The following is an 18871-nucleotide window of genomic DNA, read 5'->3' on the forward strand; positions in this document are numbered from 1 at the left end:
AGGGGGGGTGGAAGAAGACCCTGGAAAGGAAGTCAGGAAACCTGGTTCCCAGTCTCAGCTCTCATACCCTGTGACCGCGAACAAACCCTTCCCTCTCTGAGCCTCAATTCCCTAATACATAAAAGTAATAGTCAAATAATCTCTGGCTTGCTATAAATTCTTGAGCATTCTGATCCTGGGAACTTCCTCTGCCACTGTCTTTACCTTTGAGTCCTATATTCCGAAGTGATGGGTGGCTGGGCCAGGGAGAGAATGACCTTGTTTTGCAGACACTGGCTGTCCCCATCTTGGCTGGGTGGCCGGTGGCTACAAGAGAGATGTGCCCTCTATAAGAGCTCGGGCGGCCTCCTTCCAGCATCCGGCAGCTGACTGACTCTTCTTGGCCCATACTATTCTGCTCTTTCCCAGAGCCAATATCCTGATACTTCTGTGTTTGCTTGAAAGTGTTCAAACAGAAGAATCTCCACCCTGGAAAGTGTCCCAGCGGCTCTCTCCTTCTCCCCTCAGGTCTCCATCTATGCATGAAACTCCTCTACAGCATCTTCCCCATCTTTCTTGAACACTCTGTGGTAGAAACTCATCAGGTCACAAGAAACCCCTTCCATTTTTGTGCAGCTCCAGTTGTTAGAAAATTCTCCCTTCTCCTGAGCTAATACCTGAGGCTGTTTAACTTCCATACATTCGTCTGAGGTGTCGTAGGTGCAAGGGGTGTTCCCCTTATGGAGCTGCTATCGTCCTGGCTGGGCTAACCCCCCTACCCCCAACCCCACCCCCGCGCTAATTGCTTCTCTGTCTCTGCTCTCCCTCCTGCCTTACGTTCCCCTGGTAGGGGTGTGCTTTTGAGATCATTGCCCACCTCTTCTCACTGGTCCTTCAGTAACCCAGGAGGGAAGCACTGAGCTTTCTTCCCAAACACTGAGTCAGTGCTGAGGTGGACCCTGGAACTCAGGACTCCTGACTGGCATGTGTGGTTTCAATGACTCCTGTCTCCTTCCCACACCTGGGATTTGATGCAGCCCCTCTTTCCTCACCAGTGCTGACCTCTGTCCTTGGTCCCTTCCATCTACAAGGAAGCTCACTCTCTCACAGTATTATTGGAATAAAGAAAAGACCCCTGTCTCCTTTCTGCTGTCCCCAAATTAGGCATAATACGTTGCCTTCACAGCTTTTTAGCTAACCATCAGGTAAGGATTACTGCTGCGCCACCAGCAGCAAAAGCAAGAGTTGCTTGAACCTACCCAAGGTCCCCATGCCCCCACGATACAGACCCAGTAACACCTGCTACCTTGGGGACCTTGGGTCCCATGCCCCCACTATACAGACTACCTGCTCATCATGCAGTTTACACAACCAATCCCCTTCCTCACAGGAAAAGCCTATTCCGTATCCCACCAGCCATGACCGTGACTCCCTCCAAAAACCAGAACCTGTATGTCCTTTTCATCCTTCTGAGTTCCCTGGGCCTGAGCCTGCAGCAGGAATCCTCACAGACTCTAGGACTAAGAGGGGCTGTAATGGAGGCAGCATACACCCAGCAGGAGGCGCTGGTGAACCCAAGGTCACCTGCATTTAGAGCTGATTTCTGGGACATTAGCATTCCCATTTGCTGCCAGTGCCTCCAGGCCTTCTGCTTGTTGAGGACAGGGTCCCTGTTCTCTAGGTTTCAAAAACCTTTTCTGTCTTCTAAAGGAAGAACAGTCAGCCTCTCCCACAAGCCCAACTCTCCTGAAAAATTATCGAAGAGTTCTAAGATTAAGGAAAAGAGGAGGAAGGATGAAGGGTAAATAATGTCTTTGATTCCAAGTCTGTCTTGAGAGGAAGACTGGAGGGAGAGGCTGCTCAATAGAATGATTAAAGTGATATTGTTCAGCGTTAAAATCCATCTCTTTTGCACATTTGGTTTGGGGCCGGTTTCTCCTTCTCTGTGCCTGGCTCAGTCATCCCAGCTGCTATGGGCATGAGCAGGTGCTGCCCACCGTGGCAACATCTTGGCCCTTCCCCTAAATAGCACAGGAGGGAGGGAGGAGCCTTGGAAGGGTAGCTGACTGTGCGCATCCCAGTGCCCACTCTGATGAAACAGTGAGTGAGTGGGTGAGTGAATGAATAACTGAAACCATGCTGACCCTGGCCCCAGCCCAGATATGCATACTCCTACCCCTCTCTGAGGATAAAGAAGTAGAAGAAAGCTGCAGGAGGTGTGTGCTTGGTCCTGCCAGCATCTATGGCATGCTTCCCATACCTCCAGGGGAAGTTTCAAGCCCTGCTCTTCCCATCTTGTGGCCCAGGAGGTCAGCTTGGCTTCACAAAAGGTGCCATGCTTTCTGAAAGTTTTGGTGGAAAAGCCAGGACAAACGCAAAAAGCAGAGAAGGGCAGGAGAGTGGCTGAGGCGGAACAAGGAGAGCCTCGCCTCTTGCATCCGCTCCTGAGTGACAGCCAACGGCACATGTGCCTGGGGGAGCCTCAGGGAGCATCCTTGTCCTTGCTATGCACCCCTGAAGCCTAAGTTTCCTCATCTGCAACTTGTGAATGAAGACACCTTCCCTGGCTGTCTCCCAGGAGGCTGTGAGGATTAAATGCGGTCATTTCACGAGTGGTCTAACACCACACAGTGCTGTACCGTTTTCCAATGAGCAGAAAAAGAACTGTCTGTGTGCCCGAGCTCTACACTACGTGGTACAGACGGTACATTTAAGCAGGATGCTGTGTGGTTTAAGAGGGTACATTAGGCCGTGGAGGGAAAGAGAGTCTTGTGCATGAGGAGGAGCCCAGGGTAGGTCCCTGGCAGGCAAGAACCAGGTGGAGGGGCACAGCACCTGGCAATCACAGTGCATGTGTCAGGCCCTCCACAAAATGGGGTCAAACCAAGCTGACCAAGAGTGGCATATCCTGGAGGCCGAGAGTAGGATCAAATGCCTGGACCAGGAGGTGCATGCCGGATGGGAATGGAAAAGGAGGTTGGATAGGTAGAGGGAATGCATTTCATAGGGCCCCGGGGGACAGGCTGAGGGTTGTATGCGGTGAGTGATGACAAACAGGATATAAAGAAATGGTGCCGAGAGAATAGAGTAAGGGAAAGAACCCCTCCCTCTAGGCCCGGTCCCTGCCCCCCTCACAGACCATCAACAACCTGATGTCTCATCATGCAGAACACTCCTTGCTTGTAAATGTCAGTTTCTTTTTTTCCAAGGTAAAAAATCTTAGGAATCTCCTCTCAAACCCCCAGCAAATACTTGAAAATGTCTAGAAATGAGCAACTCCTGGTCTCTCAAGGCAGCCAGGCCACTTTGGAACGTTTCTTATATTAGGGGGAAATCTTTGCCTCTCCAGTTCTCACTCTTCAATGCCAATTTCTTGTAGAAATACTCTAGGCAGAGGGTGCCTTCTCCCACATGACAGGTTTCAAGTATTTGTAGAAGGTGTGAGGTCTCTCCACCCACCATATCTAATTAAACCTTTCCGGCCTCTTTGTGCACCAAGACACACAGCCCTTCAGCATCTCAGAACTCCTCCATCTGGCTGCTGCCCCTCTCTGACCATGGCCCTGAGCTCTGACGGTCTGTCCTAACAGGTCTGACCAGTGCTCAGGAGGGGAGCGCTGCCTCCCTGGGTCTTTGCCCCCGCTGCTGAAGGACCTCTCCATGAAAGATGTGGGCAATTCAAGTAGCAAGGTGGGCCAGGTAGACTGCACCCTTGGTCTTGCAACCAGGGCAAGAAGGAAGAAAATAACTACCAGCACCCAGCAGGCAAAGTTGGGAGATTAATGAAAGGAAAGGCCTTGCTGTGCAAGGGGGCAAGCTGATTGATATCCTTCTGACAGCTGCCCATAAATTCATTCATGAAATTATGCAGCTGAAGAAGCACCATGGGGTTGGGAGCTAAAGTGACTCACTTCACATAAACACCACCAATGGAAGCCGCCTAGAAATTTAAGGCACCAATTTATTTGCATGCTAGAAGGGAAGGTGAGCCTGAGAAATTCCAAAGAAGTACTGCTCCTTGCTCCAGACAGCCCCCCATCTGTGGGTTCCCCACCCTTTGAGATTGTGGGCCCTGTGGGGCCTCCCTGCAGAGAACATGACCTGGGTCAAAATTATGTTGAGCAGCAGAAGAGTGAAGAAGACAGAGCCTGAGAGAAAAGAGAAAATGAGAGTGAGCTCTGTGTAGCTGTTGTCACCAGCAAAGAACAGGCACACGTATAAAACACCCACAGTGGGACTTCAGAATTCCAAGCAAGGGAGGGAGATGAGGGAGGGAGCCCTGGGCCTGTGACCAGCTGTGATGACCAAGGGTGGCTTTCAGCCTCTCCATGATGTCAGTAAAGGACAAGTGAAAACAGGAGGCAGCCCTGGATTCTGGAAGGAGGACTAGACCTCTACCACTAACTAGCTGTGTGACCCTGGGCGAGTCACTGACCTTCTCTGGACCTGAACGGTCTCACCTATCAAATGGAGGGCTGGCCTATTCCTTCTAGCCCTGCTATGTAGGTATGAGTCAGATCTCTCTTTTGCAGTGGGGAAACTGAGCCACAGAGGAGCAAAGTAACATACCTAAGGTCACATAGCTCCAAAGTGGCCCAGCCAGGGTTCAAACTCAGGCCACCTGGCTCCAGAGCCCATGCTCCTACTCATGCTGCTCTGCTTCCTGCCCCGCCCCCTTCACCCAGAAGCGCTGGCAGGGAGGCCCTGGGCAGGATTATAAAATAAGTGGCTTTTCCCTGAACACCCTCTCCCCCTGCAATCTCCTCTTCTTCTCCTCTTAGTGGTACAAGCACATCCGCAGGACTCTCTAGTCCTCTCCTGTGACTACGAAAGGCTTTTATAAATTCATCCAGTACACACAGAGCTAAGAGGGCTGACTGAGCGTAACATCCACCAAATGCTCCATCTTATTGGTTGCCCACTTTGAAAAAGTGACTTAATTCTCTAAGCCTCCATTTTCTGATCTAGAAATTGGGAACACATAATAGGGACAGATGACCCCTCACAGGATTGTTCTGAGGCTTGTTTCAGTATATATATATATATATATATGTAAAGTGCATGGAAGAAGAGCTGGCATGTAGCAAGTGATAAAAAACTGAGCAATTATTATTATTAAGATAGAAATGACTGATATTACTATTATATATCTCAAGAGTATTTGCACTCTAAGGGGACAAGGCCCTAAAATGAAGCAATTACCAGTGGACATCTGGACTGGGGAAGGATCAGGGACACAAGTCATTCTGTGTCCCTTTCATATCATACAACGTTGGTGACCATCTAGTTTCCAAAGGAATCTCACACAGAAAGGTCACCGTCATCCATGCCCAGTGGTGCCGTGAGCTCTGTTTCCCTTGAGAGCTCCAACCCCTCCTGTGTGACCAGACGTTCTGTTTCCCCCATAGTCCCCAGGGCCTAGTGCTTCACTGCCCTGTCACCCTTAGTGAAGGCGGATGGGTGGGAACGGAAAGGGAAGGGACACGGATGCAGCTGCACTTCCTGCCCCCACCGCCACCCCACCTCCTCCTACCTCTGCCCACCTCCCTGAGCCCCACCTCCAGGTAATAACTGAGGTGGCCGACTCAGTGGCGCCACAATTGTGCAGAGAAATTTTCTGCTGTGGAGCGCTGATGTTTATGGCCTGCTGAGAGGACGGTGCCTGGTTTCTTCTGTGGGTTATAGCTGCCACTCAAGGGCAGGCATTCATGCCTCCCCCCCAGTTTACAGCAGTAATAATAATGATGATAATGGCACATCATGCTTATATTGTGCCTTTTTAATAAGGCTACTTTGTTTGGCTTCTTAATATTTAATCTTGTTTTATATTTACTTTCCTATGGCTTAAAATCAACCAGGTTTTAATTGCTTATGTGGAAAAAGCCATGCTGGGCCTGGGCTGCAGGAAGTTGTGGGGACGGCTCTGGAGGCAGGTAGCCCCTTTCTCTGTAACCTTTCAATTCAGACAGACTGCCATGGCTGCTTACCATTCAGCCTTCTCTCTCACCATCTCTTTCTGATTTTATTCTACAATCTGCTTTGCTCTTCTCCTACTCCCTCTCTTTCTTTCCCTTATGAAAGACCTATAATTCATCAGCTAGTTCAGTTTATTTGTGTAAAGACGAGGAAAATGAGACCCCAAATCATCACATGACTGGCCAAGGATTTGAAGCTGCTTATGGGCAAGGCCAAGACAAGAGCTATCTGGCACTGCCTAGATTTCCAGGGCTAGGGAGCTTCCTCAGACCCTCAGCTGGATGACGACATATAAAGAGCTCCATCACCCATCAGCTTGAGACCACATGTAGCCATGTGCTTTATCTATCCAATTGTAGAAGAGTAATCAGGAATAACTTCCCAGGTTATTTTTTATGCGAGATAAAATTAAATTTGGTGAAATATAATAGTTCCTCCCACGAGAGCCTCCTGGGGCAATAACCATGGCCAGAATTTTGGATTCTGTTCTGCCATTGGGCTAAAGCCATCCATGGGCTAATATCCTACATCACTAGTTCTTATCAGTAATTCAACCTGCAAATATGTGTCTGAGCAGAGTTTCTCTGGAGGTTGCCTGATGTAGCCAGGAAAGCCCTGGACTCAAGGCCAGTCATTCTCTGCCATTTACCAGCTGTCACCGTCAACTCTGGGGGACTACTCTTCACCTCTCAACGAGATAATACTGTCTACCTTGCCCACACAGGTAGATGTGTAAAATGGGTGATTTAAGGAGAGACTAATGAAGACACAGGCAGGGTCCAAGGAAGTCAGCAAGGCATAGTGCAGGGCCCTGAGGGCAGTACCCGGGGAGCTGTTACCTGCACAGGCCTGAAGGGACAGTGAGGGAGCAGTTTACAGATGTCAGAGAGGGTGGGCATGAGGAGAGAGTCACACAACAGACCTGTGGCCCTCGGCAGCAAGTCACAGCCAGCCTGCACCGGCCTGCATGCAGGCCCAGGGGAGTGACCACCCAGCCTCACTCTCCTCAGGCCTCACAGACACCCTGCTGCCACTACCCATGGCCAACCCAGCCGGAAGCCCCACCATGGGAGATCTCACTGAGGAAGTTTACAAACTCGGACTCCTGAGTACCCGGCATGGCGGGGGGCATGGGGAAGGCATCTGAAAGACGAACCCTCAAGATGTCCAGCATATGGCGTACTCTTAAAAACCCCGTGAAGATATAAGTGTTAGTATTATAGATCCATATCCAGTATCAGTAGGCTCTGAAAGGGAGTCCACAAATTTCTAATATGAAGTTTCTGGCCTTGAGAAAGTTATAGTTTAGTTAGGGACATAAAGATAATACTTGTACCTCAAACTATAAGAAAGTCAGATGAAAATTAGTTGGTAATATTAGCAAATACTTAGAGCACTTACCATTTTACAAAGTTATTTTATAAACATTTCATTTAATTCTTGCCAGAACTTTTAAAATAAAAAGTAGCATTATCTTCTTTTCACAAATGAGGAATCCTGATCTCAGAAAGGTTAAACAATGTACCCCGAGTTACATGGCTAGGAGAGGGTGAAACCAAAACTTGAATTCAGGTTGTTACTTATAATTCTCACAGATCCTAGTGTTCCCAGAGCTCAGAAGATGGGACTCGGGGGCAGTGGGTGGTCCTGAAAGCCTCCACAGAATAGAGCTGGGCCTCCAGGATTGGTCAAAACTTGAATAATTCAGGAGTCAGCACACTTTTTTCTAAAGTGCCAGTTAGTGACTATTTTAGGCTTTGCAAGTCATACAGAGCCCCTAGAACAACTATTCGACCCTGTGGTGTGAAGGCATCCATGGGTCACACAGAGCAAACAGCCGTGGCTGGGCTCCAGTGAGACTTCATACATGAAACAAGTGGCCGTCTGGATCTGACCCAAGGGCTGTAGTTTCCTGACCCCTGGGTGGCATGCAGGGGACACGGACCAGCACCCCAGGAGAGGGTATGATATAGAATATTGTATATACCAAAGCCCAGAGACCAGGATAAAGATGGCACATTCAAGGGACAATGAGGAGGGCAGCCTGACTTGGGTGGCGAGTTTCTGCCAGAAGTAACAGGAAAAAAGGATGACTAGATAGTGCTTTAGTCAGCTAGGGCTGCCCTAACAAAGTTCCACAGACTGGGTCACTTAAACCACAGAAATTTATTGTCTCGCAGTTCTGGAGGCCAGAAGTCCAAGATCAAGGCATCAGCAGGGTTGGCTGCTTCTGAGAGCCATGAGGGAAGGATCTGCCCCAGGTCTGTCTCGTGGCCTGTAGAGGGCTGTCTTCCCCCTATGTCTTCATGTCATCTTCCCTCTGTGAGTGGTTGTATCCAACTTTCTTCTTCTGATAAGGACACTGGTCATGTTGGATTAGAGCCCAAACTCATGACCTCATTTTAATTTAATTACCTCTTTAAAAACTCTCTCTCCAAATACAGCTCTGAGGCATAGGAGTTAGGACTTCAGCATATGAATTTCTAAGGGGATACCTTCAGCCATCACAGATAGGATGGAGCCAGATCTCAGGGAGTTTTAGATTTCAGGTTGGAGTCAGGGAGGGTAGGAAATTTGGAATCCTTTTGCTTGTTAGTACTCTGAGTAGTACTTTGAGAAAACAAATATTTATTATACCACTCATGTGCAAAAAAAGATAGTATTATAAAATGGGCATCTGCGAAGTAAACACTTCAGTTCCAATCCACCCAAGAGTGTGTGAAAGCCTGAGCACCTGCGCCCCAGCAGTCAGGCTGACGCTGGGTTCAGCCCATTGGCTCCTGGTGGCGCTCCATAGCACAAGAGAAGTTCAAGTAGGGAGGGAAATGCCTTCATCTCCTGCCTGAGATGTCTGGTCCTGATGCACCAGCCATCTGCCAACAAGAGGAGATAAAGACTGATAGCAGTTGATGAGTCCTCTGACCTTGGGCAATGAGGCTACCAGCTCAGTTCCAGAATGAAGACTGGGCATTTGTCTTAGCAAATCCCAAGAGAGACCAGCCATTCTTGTGGATGGTTACAACAGGGCATTGCAAAGGCCCATCCCTGGAACAATGTCAAAGCTGTTTGGGGTGACCAAAGGCTTCAGAACTAGGCAGATTTCTCCATCCCTCCCCAGGTGTATTCCTTGTTCCCTCAATGGAGTTTGGCTCTAATGTCACCTGGTCAATTATGACACGTAAAACTATCTGAGACAGAAGGCCTCAAGAAGCAAGGCCAGATATTTTATATGTGGATACTTCTCCTTGTTAACTCCTCCAGCCTCATGGATGGGAAGAAAGGGAGGAAGGGAAGGAAAGGAGGAGGAAAAAAACTAAAGGAAGGAATACTTAAGATTTTGCTTACTATTTCCTTTGTGGATTGATTGCTAAGTAATCTCAGTGACATTCTTTTTCTTTGTCAAAATTAAAGTTGCTCTTACTCTCAAACCTTAGCCCCTTCTGAACACATTTTTTGTTCGTGTGACTGATGTGGGCCATATTTGGGTTCACACATTTCATCGTTTTTTGCATCATGATGGCTAAATGAGATCGAATTTGTTTTTACAGAGACCATGAGTGTTAACACAGTGGAACTGCCTGGAGCAGACTCACCACTTAGAGGGGTTTTTTTCAGCTATCTAAGGACATGCCTGGAGACAATCATTAGCTTTACGGAGAGGGCCATGTGCTGTGAGCCCATTCTTTCTCTGTTGACTGCAGCTGCCAAAAGGCTGGCCAGCTGGTCTGTGTAGCCATGTTTTCCAAGCACAGCCTTGTTTTCTTAATGGAGTATTCCTAAACTTTAGTGAATAAAAACCCTCAGAGAATTTGCAAATTCAGGCATACCAGGGAATGCCAATCTTCACAAAAGCTTAGGTCTACTGGTGCTCCTCCTCCCCCATCACGATTCATGTGATTTCCGATTTCAGGAGATTGTCTTGTGTCAGAAATGGCTTATTGTAATCTCCCCAGTATCTGCACAACTGTCTCCAGCAGGTCAGGAAAACCCTTGGTTAATGTGAGACAAGAACTGTGCACCTCCCTTGAGACACAGAAATAGTCTGAGTAAGCACAATTCAAGCAATAGTTGCCAACTAGAGTAGATGTTTGTGGAAAAGAAAACATTAATTCAAATGTAATCAGTCATTGGCAAGATACAGTCTATACAACTCATTGTAGTTATTGGTGATGTTACTAAATTTGTGATTATGTTTTCCACCACCTGCAATGGCAGCTGTTAATTACTCTTACACAAAAATCTCATTTTCTTTTGAAATCTTCTCAGCAGAAGCCAAGGGACAGGAGAGCCCAGAGACCCAAATTTGATCCACAGTACCTAGTAACAATCAAGTTAGAAAATAAAAAAATTCACTTCCTCTCTAGCATTCTTCCTTGGCATTCTCCTTCATGAATCCATTCCATGAAGCACATTTCATTCCACAGAAGGTGCATGATCACAGCACTGCAGATGAGCAGACATCAAGCTCACTTCTCCAGGCATCAACTAGGTTGCCTATAGAGGAGAGGTGCCCTCAGACACCTGGTTCTTTGCCATCTTTCTGCCTTGGTTTCCAACCACTTCATCATCTGAGTGTCCACAGGAGTCAGGCTGTCCATCTCATCCCCAGAATTAGTATCCAGCATTTATAATTCTCAACTTTTAACTGTTTGGACACTCAGTTTCCAAGAAGGAACCCAACTCCATCTCTCTAGGGGAGCAAGTCCCTTTAAAAGGAACACAACCGCATCTTCTCCATCTTATTCCCTCATGTGTTTATGCGATAAACCATCACAAATTACTAGGCAGTAATATGTTGATGTACTGCTTCTTCCAGGTGCGATATTTTCATTTCATCACCGAACCTTCAGATCTAGAGCTTCACCCAAAAGAGCAGGTCCAGAGGAGACTACTGGCCCATCAAGGGAGATGATTTAGATGCTTTCAAATCACTTTCCATGCAGTTGGCTGCCAGCTTTGCCCACATGAAAGACCAGCCCTGGTCAAATCGGTTATGCATTGAATCGCCATGATTTTATCAAGCTCTTTCTATTGATTTTAAAATTATCATACAGTTATTTCTGAAATTGAACAAGATGGGACAATACTGATGCCAAAACCAAAAGTTGGGTAATGCTCCTGTATAACAGGTCGCAATGTTCTGGGCTTTCCATCACTGGCCAGGGTTCCCATCCCCCCTGACCTCTGTGTGAACGGAAATGTGGTGACTGGCAGGCAGCCTCATGTTTACCACTCCTAATAAAAGACCACTCATTATGAGATGCTCACTTGGGTGACTGTTATCATTCTAAATTGAGACATACCTTTTTTCTAGAAGGCACATTTCAACAAAGTCATTCATTTCAGCTCCTCTAACTCTCAGTGCTTTTTTCAAATACGATTTTTGAGAAATGAAAAAAATAATGCTACTGGTTGTGAAGTTTCTGCTTATTCCAAACTTTGTTTTTTAAAGATGTGTGCTTGGGTAATGGCCCTTTCCATAGGCTGAAAATAAGCCTGACTCTTTCCTGTCATGAGCAGTCTTCAGAATTTTCACTAACAAGCAGCATTCAAGGATGTTCATTGATCGCAATCCGAGGGCCAGTGGAAAAGGATGAGATAAAAAAGCACCTAAAGCTTGGACTGACCTCACCTCCATGCTCTTTCCTGGCCTGATGGGAGGCTACCTGCCCACTCTTCATCAGGGCACGTGATTCCATTGATGAGTGCTAACAGATTTCCCACCTCACTCGTCAGCTGTGACTATGCCTTACCCACCACTCGTCCCAGCAACCCTCCATTGGGGCCTGGCAGAGGCACAGTTCATGCCAGTTCTATCAGATGGAGTGGGAAAACTCTCTTTCTCAGGAGTTAGCTAAAGCATTTCATATCCAGAACTCAAAGTCCAGTGCAGAACGCAGAACTCTCCTGTTCCACTTGCTGTAATCAGTGTCTTCACACTCTCATTAACATCCTCCTCTTCAACTACAGCCCTGACCCAAGAAAAGCTTACAGGATTCTTTCTTGTATACAAACCTCCTCAAAAGACCACCCACTGACAAGCAATTGAGCAACTCCTTTGCCTGTTTAACCCCATTAAAAGCAAATACATATTTGTTTGGGATGTGATCAGACCTGAAGCACTTGGTAGGTTTTTACTGAACGATTGAATTGGACAAAGGGGCAAGTAGATCCACAGTTGTTTTACACCCGCAAGTGACATGACCTGGGTCTAAGTGGTAAGGGAGCCCTTGAATCCACTACAGGTGGGGAGGAGGCCAAGTCACCTGGCCGTTGGGTACCGGTGAAGGGAGACACCAAAGCTGTAGTTTGATTTTCACAGTTACCCCACCAGAGCCTGTAAAAGGGCACCTCCCAGAGGAGGCAGACTGGTGGCCCTTCCTAGTAAGCCCTCTCCTGAAAGCCACTAACTAGATGGACCAGTGTACACTGAAGCCTGTGCTGGAGTAACTCCTGCTCCCCAGTGTCCATAGTGTGTTCTGTGTTATTAATTCATGTGATATGGGGTTTTGGTTCTATTTTATTATGTTTTCTTATATGTTTTGGTTTATTGCTCTTTATACTTTTTTTAGTTTATTTTTGGAGATAAAAATGGATGTTGTATGTGAAAGCTGAGTTCTTTGTTTCTTTCTTTTGCCCGTGGATGACTGCATGCTCTCTATTGATGTCTTGTTCCTGGTTCTTGAAAATGACCATCTTGTCTGTGAAAGGAGGCGCTCCAGCGGGCTTGCTTGATCAGAAGAAAGGGAAGTTTGCTTGGTTTAGTCACTCCACAGAAACCCATGGTAACGTTCCGCTGTGCTCTGTGTGTGTAAATGTGTGTCGGTATATACCGGACTGAACGGGACGGTATGTTTCTTGATGGCTTGTGATGCAGTGGTCATATGTGTGTATATGTGTCTGCATGTGTTTGTGTGTATGTCTGTGTTTTGTGAGGGGATGGAAATCTGTCTCACTCACAGCCATTGCCTTATCATCTCTTCATATGTGTAAAGTCAGCAGACGTGAAAATCAGCAGCTATTCCTTGATGGAATCTTTCCTTTGGATAGTGCCAGCCAAGACTAAGGCCACTGTAAATGCCAGCTTTCTACTGGTACAGAGAGTGCCCTGATTCAGAAAATGATATGGTTCCTCCTAATGCCCAGGCCTTCCCACTCCTAGTTTGGTTGTCTTTCCAAGCCCAGCAGCACCACCATCACACTACTGCACACCCCAGGGGCTCTCTGGGAGCAGAGTGTCACAAAGTCAGATCACTTTTTGTACACAGCTCAGCTCTTTAAATAACGCTGCTGGAAGAGTTCAAAGAAGTTTAGGTCAGAAATGGCTGGAGACATATGAGTTGAAAGACTAAAAGCTCTTCAATTATATTACATCTTCCTTAGTGTGGATGGAGAAAGGAACTCTGAAAAGCTCTGAAAATCTGTCTTCCCAGCCCCCAGTGCTAAAACCATCCCTAAGGCTTGGTCTCACTCACTAGTTCCCTCAGACCTTGGGCTGCAAAGAGAATGTAAATGCTGCAAAATTAAACACCATTATCTGTCTATTCACCATGCTCCTGTGATGTTCCCAGAGCCTGATTTGGCTTCAAGAACCTCACCTTGTCCTAGAGTGTAGGGAAGGGACTTGGTCAACACGGGGACAATCAGGATGAGCATGGTGCAGGGGTTCATGACACCTGTGCTCTGGTACAAGTCCTGCCCAGACACAGGGTGACCTTGGGCTTCTGTCCCTTCCTTAGACCTCACACTCCTGTCCTGTGAAGTGAAGGGGACAAGATAGAGCTGGATAATGTCTAAAGTCCCATCCAGTTCCAAACTTTAATAGCATCTGTGTTTCTCACTACTTAACTTTGTTGAAAATGAGTCCTAGGGTGGAGTCTCTCACACGTGACATTCAAACACATGGTAAATCATGGGCTTCTCTTTGTATCTTCAATGCTCTTAAAATGAGTCTCTTCTCACCCTCCCATCTTGTGTTCATCCACAAGAAAAGAAACTGGGAAAAAATCCGCACCCAGCAATATTATCCATGTAACCAGTAGAAGTCTGCTGGGCTGTGATGGCCCCTTGGGGACTTTTCATGTGGTACCACACCACCTGATGCCACACCCTCACTAATTGCAGATTCTCTAGCTGCTGAGGGCTGGTGATTTCCTCTCCACACAAAGAGTTCTGTTCTGCCAAGAAGGCTGAACCAGAATCCATGCCATGATGGCCACTGACCAGGGTTAGCACAAATAAGGAACTCATTGTTGTATCCTATTAAAGGGGTAACAGGAGGTGGGAAAGAATTCTCCTGACTTAAACCTTTATTTGGAATAAAATATAATAAAAGCAATGGCTTCTTCTGAGCCACCAAATGAGGGGAAGACTCCTGCTGGTCTGCACACTCAGCCCCTGTCACCTCGGGAGAGACGAGATGGATGGGCAGGTTGGCACTCATGGAAGGAGATGGTTTACATCCCCTGTTGAGGTGGGAATGTCAAGGTTGCTGGAAGTCTGTCTTCAAGCTATGTGTAAACTTAATTTGGTGGCTTCCTCCTTCCTAAGGTTGCAGCGCTAATGTGAATCTTACTATATGATTCTGCTCATGGCCATTCTCTTCAAGCTCTCTATTTCAGGGACGGTCCTAGACATAACAGACTCAGGACCCTGTGCACTCTACAGGAAAGGGGCTGTCCTCTAAATCTGCCAGTAGTTCATGCAGGCAGCAGAAATACCCTTGGTACAAACAAGTTTGGGGGATAGAGCCCCTTAGAATTGGTGGGTGGAAAAAATAAGAGAAATAAAATATTTTCATGAAAGCTCTTCTTTTATGGCAAGTAGTAGATGCTAATGGAAAAGGTTGCATAGCTTCTCTGGGGCATCGAGTTAAGGGGAGAGAAAGGATTCAATGGTGAGTTTTCAGGATGTCTCCTATAAGGTAACTGGTCTTGTCACCAGATTTCCTCCCACATTCCCACTAGTTTCGAGTATCCTTGGCAGCAAAACTTACCCTAGATAAGCAGCAGGCATACCACTCAGTCAAGGAAGTCCCCGAGCCTGGCCAGGGCAGTGCCAGGTCCTCAGCTTACTCATCTAGCACCCCTCCCCATGCCAGCCAGGGCTGCTCCGCTCCCCTCCTCCCAAGCAGCACTCCTCCTGGGGGTGGGTGTGTTAGAAACTAATGCTCTTCCCTCCCCTGTTCTTCCCCACCTCATGTCTTGCTCTGCATCCCTTTGACTCTTGCAGTGAGCATGCCCACAAGTGAGACGGAGTCTGTCAACACTGAGAACGTGGCTGGAGGAGACATCGAGGGAGAAAACTGTGGGGCCAGGCTGGCGTGAGTAGGCTCGGCGAGCCCAGGGCTAGGCTTTTCCTGGGGTGCAGGCAGGGAAGCTGTGTCCTGAAGTCAGAATGGGATGGCTCATCACTGGGATGGGCAGGGATCAGTGAAGCAAGAAACGAAACCCAAGTGGGGAGTGTGGGGTGCTAGGGTGAGTATAGCACCCAAGAAGACAGTGGGAATGGGTCTTAAATTGAGACTGCTCTTCAATCCAGCACTCCTTGAGGCTCTGACTCTTGGATTTTGAGCCCCTGTTCATCACATCACAGAAATATAGAGCATATGTGAGCGGGGTTAGAGGTGGTTCTGAAGCCTCTTTCTTCCCAGTCCCTCTCACCCACTTTCACAAGAGACAGCTATATTATGGTCCATGGGTTCTGTTAACCACCCTTTCCATTCTGATAAAAGTGACCTGGAAAGCAAACAGGTAAGAAAATAAACTGGGAGATGATAAACATCTTGATCCTTATCTGTGACTTAAGTTATCCATTTAGTGAAGGGAAACAGGTGCTTGAAATACAAACTTGAGTTAATAACTTCACCTGTGCTTGGCCTGGACTACGACTGACTCCTCCAGCATAAGCCCCAGCCTAGACGTTCTCAACTTCTCTGTCCCTGGGTCAAATCCCAGGCCCTGGCTTTGATCAGCTGACTTTGGCCTGGAACAGGCAAGGTGTGGGAAGCAGAGTTCACACATGAATTATCACAACCACGCATCGTAGTTCAATCTTAAAAATATACACTTGTAGTCCCTGGGAAATGTTCCCCTCAAAAAATGAAGGGAAAAATGGTTTACCTGCTAAAAGTAAGCAAACTGCTGGTTTCATGACCAGTGTCTTAGAAAGCAGAGTCCAAAGAGTAAAGGAGTCACATTGACCCTGAGCATGAGGCCCCCTGGAACAATCAGGTTCCACTTTGGGAAGTGGAGACTGTTTTTCCTGTTGCCAGGAAGGTATAAGAACTGTAAACTCAACCTGTCACTGAAAGACACTGCAAAGAGCAGAGAGTAGGACCAGTCTCAAATAAAAGAGTTTCTAAATCACTCCATCAGTAGGACAGCATCTTATCTCACCCTTTCTCTCTGAAATGACTCAATAGTCTGGGCAAACCCAACCCTTTTTAAATGGGGTGGCTGAATGGATAAGATAATGAAACCCTTACATATGCCACCTACAAGAGACCCACTTCAGATTTAAAGACACACACATACTGAAGATAAAAGTGATAGAAAAAGAGATTTCATGAAAATGGAAATGAAAACAAAAACAAAAAAAAAGCTGGGACAGCAATACTTATACCAGACAAAATAGACTTTAAAACAAAGGCTATATATGAGAAGAGACAAAGAAGAACCCAGTGATTCCACTTCTGGGTATTTACCTGAAGAAACCCAAAACACTGCTTTGAGGGGACATGTGCATTCACATGTTCATTGCAGCATTTCTTACAATGGCCAAGGTGTGGAGGCAGCCTGGGTGTCCATCAATGGATGAATGGATAAAGAGGAGGTGGTACATATATACAATGGAATATTACTCAGCTGTAAAAATGAATGAAATCTCACCATCTGCAGCAACAGGGATAGACCTAGAGGGTTTTATGCTGAGTGGAGTAAGTCAGACAGAGAAAGTCAAATACCATATGATTTCACTTACATGTGGAATCTAAAGCACAAAATAAACAAACAAAACAGAAACAGACTCATAGATACAGAAAATATTTTGATGGCTGTCAGATGGGAGGAGGGTTGGGGGGATGGGTACAAAGGGGGAAGGCATTAAGAAGTACAGATTGCTAGTTACAAAATAGCCATGGGGATGTAGGTTCTAGCATAAGAAATATAGTCAATAATATTGTAATAACTGTGTATGGTGTCAGATGGGTACTAAATTTATCAGGATGATCACCTCATAAGTTATATAAATGTCTAATCACTATGTTGGTACTCCCCAAACTAATTATTGTGTGTCAGCTGTAATTGAAAAATAAAAAATTTACTTAAATAAAAATTTAAAGCAAAAAAAAAGAAGAAGTAAAAAGGTTAGCTGTAGGTGAGTCTAACCGTAAGCCACCCAGCCTTGAGAATGGCCTCCAAGCCAAAGGAGCAGGGGACACAGGCTGAGGGACAGACGGCTATTGCAGCTCTGTCTCCAGGGCACGGGGCCTTCGGAATCACTCACTCTGACAGTGGCACCGGGGAGTCTGCACTGCAGGTTTCTCAGCATTGTTGGGAAGCAATTATTGTCAAATGTTGTTAAAATATGGTGCTAATTACATTTTTAAGCAGAGTGCAAGCCTTTTCTCTTCCTCTTGTTTTGGAACTATACAAAACAAGCACTCGAGTTTCTAGAAGTGGGCCCCAGACAGCCACACGAGGAGAGACAGATAGCAAGGCTTCAAAGTTCGTCAGTTCTAGGCCTTTCTGTGATCTTGACACCAAGGAGAGTTGGAGAGAAGGTGATCGGGGACCTTCCACTCTGGCTTTTGCGCATGACCCAAGTTCCAGATTGGGAAACTGGCAGCAGGAAGCCACTCGAGAGTGCATTTCAAGAAGGGAAGCTGGCAGGCTCCCTCGTATGTCCATCGTTTCCTCGAGGATGTGCTCTGCAGGCTTCAAGAGCTCTGCAGAAAGGCCCCTGTCGTCGCGAGAATGTCCACATTTATGTACCTATACTGTGCATGTAAAATACATGCTCACGGTGCCAGGATAATCATGTGTGTTTAATAAGTTAGGGTCTTTCCCCATCTCCCACCCCCCACCCCGCCTCAGACAATGACGGGATGGGACTGTCAGCCCGCCTCTGGGAGACAGCATGAGAACAGGCTAGGGGCTGAGAGGGAGTGACAGTGAGAGGTAGCATTTTTAATTTACAGCTAAGTAGTAAGATGAGGTCTGAATAAGGATTTATATGTAGTGAGAAGCCTAGATGAAGATGGCTCCTGAGTGGGTGGGGGCAGAGAGGAGGGAACTGCAATGTGATGTTTGGGGGGTGGGGGAGGTTGGTGGGGAAGATAGGTGATGCAGAGGAAGGAGCCATCGAGTTTGCAGGCAGAACTTGATAAGGAGCTGAAGTCCAGTGTGAGTGAAGCAGGGCCTCGGGGGGTCTTGCAGGGATCACAGAGGCAGCGGCATGTGGAGGTCTGAGGCCAGCTCACAGCAGGGATGGAGTCACACACCTGCAGTTACCAGTATAAAAACTATTAATGAGGCCATGGGATAAGGGTTGTTCACAGAGGAATGGAGGCAGAGCTTTGGGACCCAGACAAACAGAAGAATAAGAACAAGTAAATGAAACAGACGAAGAACTGTTAGGGGAACAGACAGCAGCACTCGCTTGGAAACCACTACAGGAAGAATTTCTAGACAGAGCTATTTTTTTTCTTTTAATTATTTTTTATTATGAAATACACATTTTTTAGAATTAGTTTCAGCTGTACAACACAGTGCAATAATTATACTTTTTACCCCTCGAAGTGACAACGCCCCTCCCCCAATCTGCTGCCCCACTTCCCCCCAATATCATACATATCTATTACAATTCCCTTGACTCCACTCCCACACTATATTTCATGTCCCATGACCATATATAT

The 18871-nt window shown here is 46.8% G+C and overlaps 1 protein-coding gene across 31 annotated transcripts in view; it reads left to right on the forward strand.

The window, feature by feature from the left end:
• Positions 1-18871, forward strand: part of CACNA1C (calcium voltage-gated channel subunit alpha1 C) — a 776856-nt gene that overhangs the window by 623742 nt on the left and 134243 nt on the right. For 23 of the 31 annotated variants that reach the window (XM_019654058.1, XM_019654056.1, XM_019654059.1 and 20 more), the window contains exon 10: positions 15187-15277. In XM_019654058.1, coding sequence (XP_019509603.1) covers positions 15187-15277 — 91 coding nt within the window. Of the gene's footprint in view, positions 1-12665; positions 12741-15186; positions 15278-18871 lie in introns of all 31 variants that reach the window. The other 8 variants (XM_019654082.1, XM_019654049.1, XM_019654052.1 and 5 more) reach the window with 1 other exon arrangement.

The sequence above is a fragment of the Hipposideros armiger genome, unplaced genomic scaffold, assembly GCF_001890085.2.
Source record: "Hipposideros armiger isolate ML-2016 unplaced genomic scaffold, ASM189008v1 scaffold_213, whole genome shotgun sequence".
In the NCBI taxonomy this organism is placed as follows: domain Eukaryota; kingdom Metazoa; phylum Chordata; class Mammalia; order Chiroptera; family Hipposideridae; genus Hipposideros; species Hipposideros armiger.